Source organism: Arachis duranensis, chromosome 5 (genome assembly GCF_000817695.3).
Source record: "Arachis duranensis cultivar V14167 chromosome 5, aradu.V14167.gnm2.J7QH, whole genome shotgun sequence".
In the NCBI taxonomy this organism is placed as follows: Eukaryota; Viridiplantae; Streptophyta; class Magnoliopsida; order Fabales; family Fabaceae; genus Arachis; species Arachis duranensis.
Window position 1 is genome coordinate 81,852,295 of NC_029776.3, and position 14,616 is coordinate 81,866,910.

At 30.2% G+C, this 14,616-nt stretch overlaps 3 protein-coding genes across 3 annotated transcripts; all 3 read right to left on the bottom strand.

Moving 5' to 3' along the window:
* Nucleotides 1-4,681: 4,681 nt before the first annotated feature.
* Nucleotides 4,682-6,215, bottom strand: LOC107489764 (pentatricopeptide repeat-containing protein At3g26782, mitochondrial-like). The gene is made up of 2 exons (XM_052261761.1): nucleotides 5,401-6,215; nucleotides 4,682-5,222 (listed from the first exon to the last, which is right to left on the bottom strand). Exons 1-2 carry the CDS (start codon nucleotides 6,213-6,215, stop codon nucleotides 4,682-4,684), a joined length of 1,356 nt encoding a protein of 451 aa, XP_052117721.1.
* Nucleotides 6,216-6,243: 28 nt separating this feature from the next.
* On the bottom strand, nucleotides 6,244-7,356 carry LOC107489766 (pentatricopeptide repeat-containing protein At2g34400-like). The gene has a single exon (XM_016110526.1). The coding sequence runs from the start codon at nucleotides 7,354-7,356 to the stop codon at nucleotides 6,244-6,246; it is 1,113 nt and encodes a 370-aa protein (XP_015966012.1).
* Nucleotides 7,357-7,504: 148 nt separating this feature from the next.
* Nucleotides 7,505-8,772, bottom strand: LOC107489767 (F-box/kelch-repeat protein At3g06240-like). Its single transcript, XM_016110527.1, has 2 exons — nucleotides 7,843-8,772; nucleotides 7,505-7,519 (listed from the first exon to the last, which is right to left on the bottom strand). Exons 1-2 carry the CDS (start codon nucleotides 8,770-8,772, stop codon nucleotides 7,505-7,507), a joined length of 945 nt encoding a protein of 314 aa, XP_015966013.1.
* Between the last annotated feature and the right edge of the window lie 5,844 nt (nucleotides 8,773-14,616).

The window sequence follows — 14,616 nt, forward strand, 5'->3', positions numbered from 1 at the left end:
AAGAAGAAGATGGTGATGATGATGAAAAAAAAGAAGTAACAGAAGATGAGATGGAGGAAGAGGAAGAGTTTTAAATTATGTAGAACTTATCAGAATAAAAATACACCCAAAATTCTTAAAAATACACCCAAATATCTTCGTGTTACACCCAAATTTGCTGCAAATACAGAAAAATATTTTCTCTAATGCTTCATTTTTTTTCTTCTTCTTTTTTTCCGTATTTCTATCTTTTAGTTAAATGAATGTAAGTTCATCCTCTTCCAAGTAATTTTGCAGCATTATGTGTTTCTTCTTCTTCTTTGTTTGATTTTTTTGTTTTTATTCTTGTTAAGAGAGTAAAACAAGAAGAAACTTGAGAAGGTAAAACAAAAAAGAAAAGATGAATAAGAAAAAAAGAAGAAGAAGATGGTGATGATGATGAAAAAAAGAAAAGAAGAAGCAGTAGAAGATGAGGAGGAGGAAGAGGAAGAATTTTGAATTATGCAGAACTTATCAGAATAAAAAAATTCATCCAAAATTCTTAAAATATATCCAAACATCTTCGTGTTACACCCAAATATCTTCGTGTTACACACAAATTTGGTGCAAATACAGAAAAATACTTCCTCTAATGCTACATTTTTTTTAAATTGAACCACACCTCAGCCACTTGATTAGATTCAAAACAATAATCAATTTCGTTCTGGTTCAATTGACAATATGAACCTAAATTATTTATTATCTTCAACAACGAGATAACTGATGATGGAGGAAAAAGAGAAAAAAAAGGAAGAGAAGAAATTTCAATGAAAAAAGAAGGAGGAAGAGGAGGAGGAGAAAGTGGTAGTGTTGATGACGACGATAACGAAGAAGAAGGCGTGCAGTAACAAGAACAAGAAGAATATGTAGTAACTGTGGGCCCCACTTAGTTGGGGACCCACCAACAAATCTCCCCTTCACCAACTCAAGTGGTGATAGGCTACTCCACCAAGCTCTCTTTCTCTTTGCAGAAATCAAACTTCACTGCAGGTAAACTTTTAGTCATCATATATGAACCATTATCATCAGTATGGATCTTCTCAAGTGCATATGACTTCATCTCAAGCGCTTGACGTATCCAATGATACCTCATCTCTATGTGCTTCGATTTGGAATGAAATGTCGGATTCTTGCTGAGATGGATAGCACTCTGACTGTCACAAAATAACATAAACTTCTCTTGATTGATGCCTAACTCTTGTAGGAATTTCTTCATCTACAAGAGTTCCTTAGAAGGTTCAACAATAGCAATGTATTCAGCCTCTGTAGTAGACAAAGCAACACATTTCTGAAGTCGAGATTGCCACGACACAGCTCCCCCTGCAAAAGTCATCATATAACCAGAAGTAGACTTTCTTGAATCAAGATTCCCAACCATATCCGCATCTGTGTAACTATCCAACACAGGTTGGCCACTCCCAAAGCATAAACAAACTCTGGAAGTACCATTAACGTATCTGAGAATCCACTTTACTGCTTGCCAGTGTTCCTTGCCAGTATTAGAGAGAAACCGACTAACAACTCCAACGGCATGAGCAATATCCGACCTGATGCAAACCATAGCATACACCAAACTGCCAACTGCAGATGCATATGAAACCTTCTTCATTTCTGCTTTCTCTTTCTCACTTGTAGGACATTGCTGCAAACTCATATTGAAATGACTAGCAAGTGGAGTACTAACAGGTTTGGAATTACTCATGCTAAACCTCTCTAAAACCTTCTCAATATACTTCTGCTGTGACAACTACAGTTTCTCATTCTTCCTGTCACGAGTGATACTCATGCCAAGGATTTTCTTTGCAGGACCCAAATCCTTCATAGCAAAGGATTTGTTCAAGTCTTTCTTAAAACTTTCAATCTTCTTAGTGTCATGACCAACAATCAACATGTCATCAACATAAAGCAAGAGAATTATAAAATCACCATCAGAGAATTTCTTAACATACATATAATGATCAGAAGAAGTCTTACTGTACCCATGACCTTCCATGAAGGAATCAAAATTTGTGTACCATTGCCTTGGCGCTTACTTCAGCCCATATAAGCTCTTCTTCAACTTGCATACAAGGTGCTCCTTTCCTTTAACCTTGAAAACCTCTGGTTGCTCCATATAGATTTCTTTATCTGTGTCACCGTGAAAGAATGCAGCCTTCACATCAAGCTACTCAACCTCTTTCATGTGTTAATAATAGCAACTCATGCCAAGGATATCTCATTAACATACCCGAGTGAAGTTTATTTGTATCAAATTATTATTATTATTATTGTTGTTGTTGTTGTTGTTGTTGTTGTGTGAAAAATAGAAATCAATTATTGATTTCTCAAAAATAAATATGCTTGTATCCAATTATTATTATTATGTGAAAAATAGGTATCAATTATGGTTCCTAAAAATAAATATGCTTGTTGTACCCTATTATTATTATTATTATTATTATTATTATTATTATTATTATTATTATTATCTATGTAAGCTAGTTCTTTTTTGGACAATGCTTTGTGAAAGACTAGAAGCTAACTTCAATGAACAACCAAAATATTAGATGGTTTTTATAAAAAAAATATAAAAATAATTTGTAAAATATTTTTTTATCCTTTTCTATGTCATCTCTTTCATGATTCCATCCACCTACCAACTACTTTAAAAAGGACATATTAGTAAAATTATTAAAATGTGAATTATAATTAAGATAAAATTAGTATCACAAAATGACTTCTAATATGACTAAATTCTTTTTTATTTTGCATTATTTAATATTTGCTCTACAAAATTTCTTAAAAAATTTCTAAATTTTTTTTCCTTCAAATGATAAATATAAGAGTAAAAGAAAAACAAATACTCTAACAAGGAAAATAAGCTCTCCTTATTTATTTATTTTTCCTAAGAAACATCAAAGCACCCTTTTGTTATATAACAAACAAAGAATCAACACTGAAACAGGTAATTGATTTGGTTCTGAAAAACAATGGGAGCAATGAGACCTCGAAATGTGAAAACTTTTGCCGCAGCTCTTTTTTTTCATCCTCGAAATGAGCAGTAATATCACATAGAACATGATGGGTGCAGTGGAGATACATCACTTTTTTTTCATCCTTGGTGTAGATTCAATGTAAGTTTCTGGTTTTAGTCTCTTTTCCTTTAAATCATTGCAGTTGTAAGTGATGAAGATTTCTTGGGTATGTGGTTACTTATGAATTAGGAGCATTAAATTTTAGGATTAAATATTGAGAATTTTACTTATAAATAAGTCAACTTCACTCAAGTCAAATTAGTTAAAGTTTATAAATGCTAAATATTGCTGAATTAGTTTTTAAAAATGGTATAAAGTTTTTACTTTTTCCTTCTCAATAAAATTTAATAGTTATATACAATTAAAAAGATTTTAAGTTTAACATATGTAGTGAGGAATATATATAGTTTATTGGTTTAATTATAAATATATATTTTCATATAGTTATCAATAAAATATTATCGCACTATTAACACAATTTGATTTTTGTAATTATTATCAACTTTAAAAGCCATATATTGTTATCATCATAATGATAACATACAAACTTTACACTTCTATCATGGTCAAACTCTAAAATACTTATAAAATCAATGAAATCAATGATGAATTAGAAATCATTTTGAATGATTTTTCAAATATTCGAATGGACCTAATGCATCAAACATAATCTTATATTACCGAGTATCGTTTAATTTGCTCCAATTTTCTCCATATTCTGGAAAGTTAGCAACTTATGCTACTTTTAATAATAATTTATTGTCCGTTCAGTTTACCAACATGCTACTTTTTGTGCGAAAATTTTTTTTTTAGTGTAATAAATAGGGAATAAATTATAGTATTAACTATTAAGTATAGACTTGTTTTATTAATTATCATTCAATAGTTATAAATCTATATAAAATTATAAATTTGAAGGTGTTATAAAAGCAGCCTTTTGTTAATATAACAAACAAAGAATCAACACCTGAAACAGAAAATTGAGTTGGTTCTTTAAGCAGCCTTAGAACCTTTCAAGGCAGCAGCTTGAGAGAAAAACAATGGGAGCAATGAGTACAAGCATAATGATTTATACAACATATCGAATTAGACACAATGAGCAATGAACACACTTAATAAAAAGACAAGCACTTACAGCCTTTTAAACAGTTTCATTGGTCATTCTTGGGGATGAATTTCTTGAAGCCTGAGCTTCAGTTTGGAAATAGACATATTAAGTGGCTATATTAGAAGCAAAGGCCTCCCAAAATTTCGTATAGAATGTGCATCAATGACTACCTTTGCTGACAATGCCGGATTTTACAAATATGTGCAAGTTAGAGATATACCACGCATATAATCTCACATAAAAACAATAGTCACCATACAAAAGTTAAACTTTATACTTGGGATGAAGCGAGAGGAGGTCTTCTCAACACCTTTTGCAGGCTTGGAGAGCAATCAGTATGAAACTGGGCTAATGAGGACCGGGACAATTTCAACTCCAAGTTGAGAAAAACAAAATAGATACTCAATCACAATGTTAATAATAAAAGAATTGTGTTTTGAACATAATAACCAAACTCCTCTCACTAATCTTGTACAGCTGACTTTACAACAATCTTATTAATTTTTTCTCTAAACTCTGACCATTCAGCTTTGATTTTTTCCTAGTTTTCCTTTGCCAAGTCATGTTGCAAACATGGTACTTTCTCCTTCACATCCATTTGAACTTTGAGTGCTTTTCCTTCCACATAAACACCTCTCTTTCTCTTTCGAGTCGTGTTCAGTTCTTTTCGAGAAGCCATGATGTTAGCATTAGTAGTTCTGATTTGCTTTTCTAGCTCCTTTTTCATTTCCTCTAAACGTGCCAACTTTTGCCGCAGCTCTTTTTCTGACGCCACCATATCATTGAACTGATTCTTATTATTTTCAAGGTCAGATTTTAAGTTATCAGCTCTCGACAGTTCTGAAGCAGTGGACTCAATTTTCATATTTGCTTCAATGTAGCTACTACTACAATGTGCAAACACAGTTGCAGTTTCAGATATCAATGCTCTCATTGCTCCTGATAAACCATCATTAGCAGACAAACTGGAGAGATAATCTAAGCTGGTTTTCATGATGCAACAATGTTGAGCATCCAAGAACACTGAAGCATCATTATTATTGATGGTGAAGTCCGTACTATTATCAGTGCTTCCTTGGTCTCTTCATTTGGAGAAAATGAAATAACATCTGTGCTAGGAGACAGAGACAAATCCTATAGTAGGGTAAGAATCACTTGAAATTGGCATAATCTTATAAATGCAAGATTACAAATTGACATGACCAGAAGCAAAAGTTTTTGTTATATAACCTCATGTCTTCAAAGGTGGTTCTTTTTTACGGGTCATTATTCATTGTTACAGCTTGTCCTGCATATCTACCTTCTTGAAGAGTAAAATTTAGATCTTCTAGCATCTTATAGATATTGGCCAACTGAACACGTGACGGATTTCCTGCTGCAAATGTATGAAATCCACCACCGATCTCAACCTGGCTCCACCCACATTCTTTAACCAGTCCTTTACCATCTATCAATTTTCTCATTGCATGCGCCTCCTTCCACTTGCCGAATGAGGTGTACAAATTAGCCATCAATACATAATTTCCAAAGCTTCCAGGACTAAGATCTAGTAACTTGACAGCAGTAATCTCCCCTAGCTCAACATTACCATGGATCCTACAAGCACTGAGCAAGGGAGCCCAAGCTTGCACTTGTGCTTCCAAGGGCATCCCCTGAATCGTATCTAATGCTAAGTCAAGCCGGCTAACTCGACCAAGAAGATCTACTAAGCAAGTGCAATGTTCTATCTTAGGAGTTATTCCAAAATCTTTTTGCATACTTATGAAGTACTTCAATCCATCTTCTACTAACCCTGCATGGCTACAAGCCAGCAAAACACTGGTGTAAACAATAGCATCTGGAATTATCCCTTCTGTAGTTGTCATTTTGCGAAATAGGTCAATCGCTTCTTTCCCCATCCCATGAATAGCATAGCTATATATCATGGAAGACCAAACAGTTAAATCTTTATCTGCCACTTTTTCAAATACTTCTTGAGCTTTCTTGATGCTTCCACACTTGGAGTACAAGTGTATGAGAGATGTTTGGACTTGTAGATCGAATTCCAATCCATTTAGAGAAATATAATCTTCCATCTCTTGTGCTATGCTAATTGATCCTATATCAGCACAAGCTGATAACAGTAGCAACGATTGGTCCATCTGGTCTAAAATCTGTCCGTACAAGCCTTCTAAACAAATGCAATGCCTCCAATGGGTGATCCGAATGGGCATCTCCTGCAATCATTGATGTCCATGAGAAAATACTCTTTTTGATAATCAAATCAAATATCCTTCTAGCAGATGCAAGGTCACTGCATTTTGCATACTTAGTTATTAGCAAATTTTCAATGGACTCCTCTTTATCGCATCCACATTTAAGTACAAAAGCTTGAACTGATGAAGCTAATAAGAGATCTCCTACTTGTATACAACCAGATATAAGAATTAGAAATACAATAAAATCTATGCCAGTACTTTGATGCTGCATTTGATTGAATAAATTATATGCTTCCGCAACATGGCCAACTTTCACATAACCTCCCATAATAGTTGTCCAAGAAATTATTGATTTTTCATCCATCAAATCAAAAATCTTCCTCGCTTCCTCCATTTGGCTAAAGTGAACATACATTCCCATTAACGCATTGGCCAAAGTAACTTGAGAATACACAAGTCCAAGTTTGATCAAGCAATAATGTATCGACATCCCTTGCCACCAAAAGCTAAAGGAATCTAAATCTGAATCCGAACAACCTGACAAAATTAAAACAAATGTGGGCGAACTTGGCTCAAAGCCAAGAACCCACATATCTTTCAAGAGGCTGAATGCCGCATCCATAAAAAACCCACGAGAATAAGCCGAAATCATGGAGTTCCAGGATACGACGCTTCTGTGCGCCATTCCATCAAACACGTGGCGTGCACACTCAACATAAGTGCACTTAGCATACATGCCAACAAGTGCAGTTTGAACAAATAAGTCATCTTGGAAGCCAAGTCTCAGAATATGGCCATGAATCATAGTCCCATGAATCATGGAACCCAGGTTGGCACAGGCCTTTAGGAGCAAAGGGTAAGTAAAGGTGTTCCCATGCCCACCAGTGTGTGAAACCATTGAAGTGTATATGTTTAAGGTTTCAATATAGAAGCCGTTATTGGTAGAATCTCGAATCATCAAGTTCCATAGGTAAAGGGGCTTTTTGAAGCTGCTAAGTGATGCAGAACGCATTGCCATTTGAATAATGGACAATTATTCCATTTGTTTTCATTAAACTTTCGGATATCCAAAATTTATTATTTTCTAACACCAAGAGTCATATTTTTTAAAATATGAAACATAATTGACCATTTCAAAATATTAGAATGTAATACAAATTGACTTATCAAATCAATTTTAACTATCAACATGAATATTAAAATTAACTTTCATCTTAAAAAGTTTACATACTCTTTCTATACCCCATTTAAATACATCTTACATTTAAATTTGTATATTTACTAATTAATTAATTTCTTTGATGAAAGAAAAGAGACTTTTTTTATAAATCCATGTACCAAACATGCTTGTTTTGATATTAATATTGTGAATTATTTTGCGCGTAATAACATCAAAGGAAGCCAATTCACTGTTGTGATTTCCGATAAATATTAGATCACATTTGTGGCCCATTCTCATTGGACTAAATTCTGATGAAAAGGGTTCAAGTGTGAAAAGTTTTACCCAAGATTCTTTCACACCAATTTCACCCAAAATAGATATTTCAATGCAATTATTCTTAGCAAAAGAGGAAATCAGAGTAACAGATTTGTTGAGCACTACCAAACTTCTTATAGGTCTATCAACATTTTTTTGCAGCCAAACAATTGATGTGGTTTGAAACGTTTCAGTGCTGAGATTAAATGACACAAGTACTTGTTCTTCTTCGAGTCCATTAGTAGCATGCTCGCTACCCCACCAGTGGCATACTCCATTCAAGTACGCTATAGAAGCATTATATATATGTTCCTTCTTAGTCATTTCAAGATCAAGTTTCTTCCAACAATTACTTTTTAGACTATAAATTTGCCAAATTGTTAGAACAGGCTCTTCTACAAAAGTTTGACCATGAATATAATATACACATTGAATCACTTTATAATCATCATTCACATTATCATAACCAAATCCATGAATACTTACTTGCCGATCAAAGCCGGGCTCATCATCAGTAATACCCGGAGGAATAATTTTATGCTGGTCGGTTTTGGGGTTCCAAAGTCCTATTTTTACATCAAGACCTTCTTCTTCATAGTGACATATGATACCATTAACACAGTCTAAAACTCTATAAAAACCATTTTCTTCAAACAGACTTGGCAAATCTAACGTAACTATGTTTTCGTACCTTTCTCCAGAAAGCAAATGCACATCATTTTCATAGACGTCTCCATCACTTCTTTCGTCATCAAAATATCTCCATAGAAGGAGAGACGATGAGTGAGTAGTTTTAGATTTTAAATTTTCGTAGTACATGCTCTTAAAATTAGAATTCTCAAATAAATTTAGCCAAGACTTATGCACGTAACTAAATCGCTTCAAAGACTTAACAGGTAATTTTGCTAGAATTTCCAATACAAAATCCTTAGGAATCTGATCGCTATGGGTTGCCATTTTCGCTGAAGATGAAGATAGAACAATAGAGGATAGAATTTTACGTTTGTAGTGTGCCTCGTAAGATGTAATAAAAAATAAATTAGATTCCAATATACAAGTTTAGAAAAATTTTAATGGTATTACATTTTTGTCGCTCTATTTGTTTCTTTCCTAATCAAGATCTTCAATATATAGCACTAAACATCAAACCAATCAAATTGATTGATTGGGAATATATATCACAAACCTAAATAGAATAAAAAGAAAGCCGATCTAAATTGTGAGCACTTGAATTGCATTTGCAATTACAAACATAAATGTATAATTATTACTCATTAAATTTAGTTTATTTTTAAATAATACTAGATTCTACTAGTTTAAAAAAAATAAACAACCTAAGTTGAAAATAATTACTTGTCATTAATATTTTTTTGTACAAAATAGAAAAGTAAATGAATTTTAAAATAGATCTAAAGTTATTGTTATTTGTGCTATGTTGTTGGGCAAATAAAATAAAAAAGAATTTTGGAGGTTAAATCAAAATGATGTAATTCAAAAAAACAGTAATATTAAGAAGATAATAAAAAATTAGACCTAAAAATAATTTCATATCATTAATATTTTGCTTGTACAAAATAGTAAAGTAAATAAATCTTAAAAAAGATCTCAATTTATCATTATTTGTGTTACGTTGCTTGGCAACTAAAATAAAAAAGAATTTTGGAGGTTAACTCAAAATGATATGATTCGAAAAAATAGTAATGTTAGAAAGATCATAAAAAATCAGTTTAAATTTGTTTTATTTAGCATTCATTAATAGTTTTACAATTTTGAATAATAAAAAAATATAAAAGTAAATATTTATCATTTTGCTCTACTACCAGAAGATTTCAGAGAGGAATCAAAACGAGAGAATACAAGATGAGAAAATGTCATATCCAACTCAAAACTTTAAGCTTCAAGTTAATATGTCTCTCATCTTATATACTCTTTACTTATTCATATTTTTTTTGATGTAGGACTAATTCCTTATACTTCTCACACTTGCAACCCTAACAATAATTTAATGATAAAATAATTAAAAAAATTAGATGTTGAAAGATATATCATTATCCAATTTTTAAAGATGCAGAGAAGTATTGAATCAAAGATGTAGAAAGTGGACGGACAAGGAAGGTGAAGAAAAGAGAAGACTATGCTATTTGAACTATAATTCTAACCGTATAGTCTTTCTTCCTCATTTAAAAATCTCGAGTTATTCGAATCTCATTCCTAACTTTGAAAAAAAAAAAGGAGTCTCATTCCTAACTTTGAAAAAAAAAAAGGAGGCAAAGAAAAAATTTTAAAAAATAAACTTAATTATACAATAAGGACATACATTTAAAGAATAACTTAAGTGATTCTAAATATTAACTTTGGTTAAATTTAAAAAATTCAAATTAATAGTATAGTTAATTAGTGACTAAATAAAAAAATTGATATGTCATAGAAGATAAATTACGTATTAATTGATTAGAAATTATCTCTTTTTTTTTTAAATACTAGTGTATAGATCTGTGTTTTATACGAGTATGAAAAGAAATTCATAATACATAGATATATTTCATAGTATAACTTTTTGTCATATATAACTAATTAAATTGATGATATATGAATAAAATTAAATAGTTAACTACCATAATATAATTTATGAGCATGCATTACCCAAATTTTTTTACTATTCAATATTTAGAATTGTATTTGTCAAGTAATTTAAAATAATATTTAATTATTTTATATTTAATATATTGTAATTAAAAATAACATTTTAATATGAATTTTTATTATAATAAAATTTACAACATAATAATTAGTCTTAATGAATAAAAAAGATTTATATTTTTATGTATTTATATGTTTTATATTTAGTTTAAAAAAATAAAGTGTTGCATTTTTTATTTTAAAGTGTTCTATATTAAAAAATATTTATTTATATTTTAATATTTTCTATATTTATTAAAATTCCTCAACATTCTTCTTTTATAGCTTCTTTTTTATTTTCATTTATATTATGAAATCCAATGAATCATAAGAGTAGCATATTTAATGCATATAGAGTTAGTTGAGCTTATTTTAAAAACATCTTTTATGTAAAATTATATGTTCGAATTAAAATCTAAAATAAAAGAAATTAGCATTAAATTCCTTCTTGAACATGTAATAACAAGCTAAGCACTCATCTAAAATTTTTACTGAAAAATAAGGGATACCCTTATTATACTTTTATTTCTAAAAATAGCACATACAAAAAAAAAAGAACTATAAAGATTTGTAAGTTACAAATACAACAAACAAATTAAATAAAAGCAGGTGCTAGCTAGCTGTTCAATAACTAAGTCATTTTGGAAGCCAAATCTCAGAATATGGCCATGAATCATAGTCCCATGAATATTGAATAATGGAACCAAGGTTGGCACAGGCCTTTAGGAACAAAGGGTGAGTGAAGGTGTTCCCATGGCCACCAGTGTGTGAAATCATGAGTTTTATAGGTAAAGAAGCTTTTTAAAACTACTAAGTGATGCAAAACGCACTGCCATTTGAATAATGGAACATTATCTGATTTGTTTTCATTAATATTTCAGATATCCAAAATTGATTCGTGTGATATAATTTATTATTTTCTAACACTAAGAGTCAGTAATTTTTAAAATATGAAACATAATTGACCATTTTAAAATATTAGAATATAAATAATAATAATTTATTTTAATATAAATGAATAATTTTAAAAATGTATTTAAAATAATATTTATAATCTTCTTTTAAAATTTAGTTTATAAAACCTTATTTTAAATTTTTAGCAATTACTTTTTAAATTACGATCCTTTTATTATTCTATTTTTAACTTCAATATTTAGAATTCTCACTTATTTTCATATTTATAAAAATAACTCTGTGTTTTTATAAAATATCCATTTTATCCTTATACTTTATTTATTACCCAAAATACCTCAAAACTTATACAATTATAAATTATACCTCGATTTTTATATACAAATACAATATTATCCTTAAAAAATAAATTGTAATTACTAATCTTTCTTTTATACCAAAACCGAAACCCTTAGCTTTTTTCTTTCAAAATATTACTTGTGCTTTAATCTGTTCTCAAATTTTTCGGTTACCGAGTTTTCACAGTTTTTAGTTTAATCTTTCAACCACCAATTTCATCAATTTTTTTAAAATACCATACCACAACAGTCCCAAAACTATTAAAATAACTACAGCTGAGCTGTTCCTCATAACCAATCAATAAATCACAACCAACAACAATAATTTAACATAAACTCATTCAAACTCAAACAATAATCAATCAAAACCAACATTCACTTATCAAATTCACATTTAATTATTATAAAATTACTAAACCCTACCTCCGTAAAAAAATCATAACAACAGAAACTCCGCAGAAGTTTTTCGACCAAGTTATTAAAGAAGAAAATGTCAGAAATTATCTATATCTCCTGAAATTTCATTTAGCTGAACTTAAGAAGAAGGAAGGCTACGCCATTATCAATTTTTATCGGACAAAAATAATGCTAACATATAAAAAAAGAATAATACGAACATTTTTATTAAATTAAATTTTTTATTAAAGTTATAAATCTCAAAAAATTAAAGCTTTCTCAAAAAATCAAAGCCGAAAACTCGAAAATTTTTACAATTTCTCTCTCTTTCTCCCACGGTCTCTTTTTCTTTATTTTCTTTCTACTCTACTTAGTGAGTTTCAAAAACTAAAGTATGTATATGAATGTATCTATATCTATATATATATATAGGTGCGTTCTGTGGTACCTATTATTTTATTATGTCTATGGTGACTACAAAGAAGTTTACCAATTAATTGTGGACATCTGGTAACTAGCTTCTTTTTTTTAAACGTATCACTAAAAGTGTTGCTTAAAGAAAAAGTGTTACCCTTAATCGTTAATTTGGCTCTGATACCAAATTTTTAACTTTGAATAAAAATAATTTGTAAATTCTATAGTATTGACCATTTCTACTATTTTGATGTATATTTATAACTTTTTAATCTTGTTTTAGTTTATAATATTCTTTTTTGCATGGATTACTGTATATAAAATCTTTTATCTGTTTGTCTTTTTCTTTAATATAATTTCTCAAATCCTCAATAACTTCTTTTATTTCTACACTTTCTCTTGTTTCTAAATATCTGTTTAATTTTTCAATTTCATTCTCCATTTTTTTTTCAGCAGCTTTAATTCTTTTAAGTCATAATATGGTTTTCCAGGCATTTATAAATTTTTTAAGTTTAATTCCAACTTGTTTATATTTATTCTTATTTCTATCCTTTTTATTATAAGATCTTCAATTTCAATCTGAAGATTATTTAATTCCCTTTTATACTCCTTTATTTTACTTTTTAATTTTCTCGTCCTATTTCTTTTTATTTTATTTTCTGGTTTTTCAATCTTTTTATGCTTCATTATTTAAAATTTTCGCAAACTCTATCATCGGTTCATCACTATTTTCTAGAGATTCTATTAATTTTTCTAGCTCTTCAACTTCTCTTTTCAACTTGTCATAGATTATTTTTAGGGTTTCAAATGCTCTTTGATTTATTTCAGAAAACTGTAAATAATTCAAACGATTTTCTCTTTCAAAGAGCTCTTGTTTCTTGTTAGTTGATAAAGGTATAGCGTATCTAAGATGGGCATTAAATTTAACATTTACGTTTGTCAAGTTTCCATGAACAATTCCAATTATTTGATCTATTGGGTCATCAGTAATTTTTTTGTCACAGATTGCTAAACTTATTGGTGAATTAATTCCTTTCATATATGTAGATTTGATTAAGACTTGTATAGTACTAATATGAATCCATCTAATTTTACATCTTTTTTGTTGATCCTTAATTTTCTTAATCTGTTTACTCAATTCTTCATCATTTATCAAAGCTATTTCGAGTTCCCCATTTTCAGATTTTATCTTTATAGGGGCTTCAAGTTAAATTTTTCCATAGTATATTATATTTTTTCTATTAAAAACTTCTTTTAAAAGATTTTTTTTATTAAAATTTTCATTTGATTTGAGGTTTAATTCTATTTTTAGAACAGCCTATTTTTCATTATCTAATAAAGCAGATAATCTATAATAATCAGATTCTTCCGTTAATTCTAAGCTTTCTAAATAATTCATAACTAAGAGATTAGGATAAAGGCGTACCTTTCTGGAGAAAAACTTCCTTTATTTAGAATATTTTACATAAGATGTTTTTATCTCCAGAGGGGAGATTGTAGATACTAACTCTAGAGGGGAGTTTAGAATTGGTTTTTCCTAAGGAATTCTTTTTTCAGACTACAGAATCGCCTCGGCAGCTTCCTCCTTACTCTCCTAGCATATGAGTACTCTTAGCCTCCTGCTTTCTGTTTTCTGATGCCTTCTACAATTGCCTAAGCAACCTATTTATAATGGTTGGGTCTGATGGACAATTCCCATCCTTACCCTTCTTATGACGTCATTGCTTACGTCATTGCTTATTATCTTGCACCAGCTACATTGTTGGTGCTTTATGACCTAAGCGCTTACGTCACTATGCAATAATGTTGAGAGATGCTTCAGATGTGCTGTCCTCCTCTTTCATCATGTGACCTTCAGATGCGTTGTCTTCTTCCTTTATCATGTGTGTTGATTCCGTTTCATTATTGCTTTCTTCAGATAACTCTGAGACACATAGCTGGCACTTGTGGTATTCTCTGTCTTTTATCAAATAGCAGATATTCTTCTTTATCCCTTCGGGGAGCTTTTCTAAGAGTCCAGATAAGTTGTAGAATGCTGATTCAAATTCCACTAAGAGTCTCA

Bases quoted from the DNA above. Each gene is read 5' to 3' on its own strand.
- LOC107489764 (XM_052261761.1), bottom strand. From the start codon at position 6,215: ATGGAAGATTATATTTCTCTAAATGGATTGGAATTCGATCTACAAGTC. The intron at 5,223-5,400 runs GTAAAAAAGAAC...CTCCAAATGAAG, and splicing joins GTAACAATGAATAATGACCC to AGACCAAGGAAGCACTGATA.
- LOC107489766 (XM_016110526.1), bottom strand. From the start codon at position 7,356: ATGGCAATGCGTTCTGCATCACTTAGCAGCTTCAAAAAGCCCCTTTAC.
- LOC107489767 (XM_016110527.1), bottom strand. From the start codon at position 8,772: ATGGCAACCCATAGCGATCAGATTCCTAAGGATTTTGTATTGGAAATT.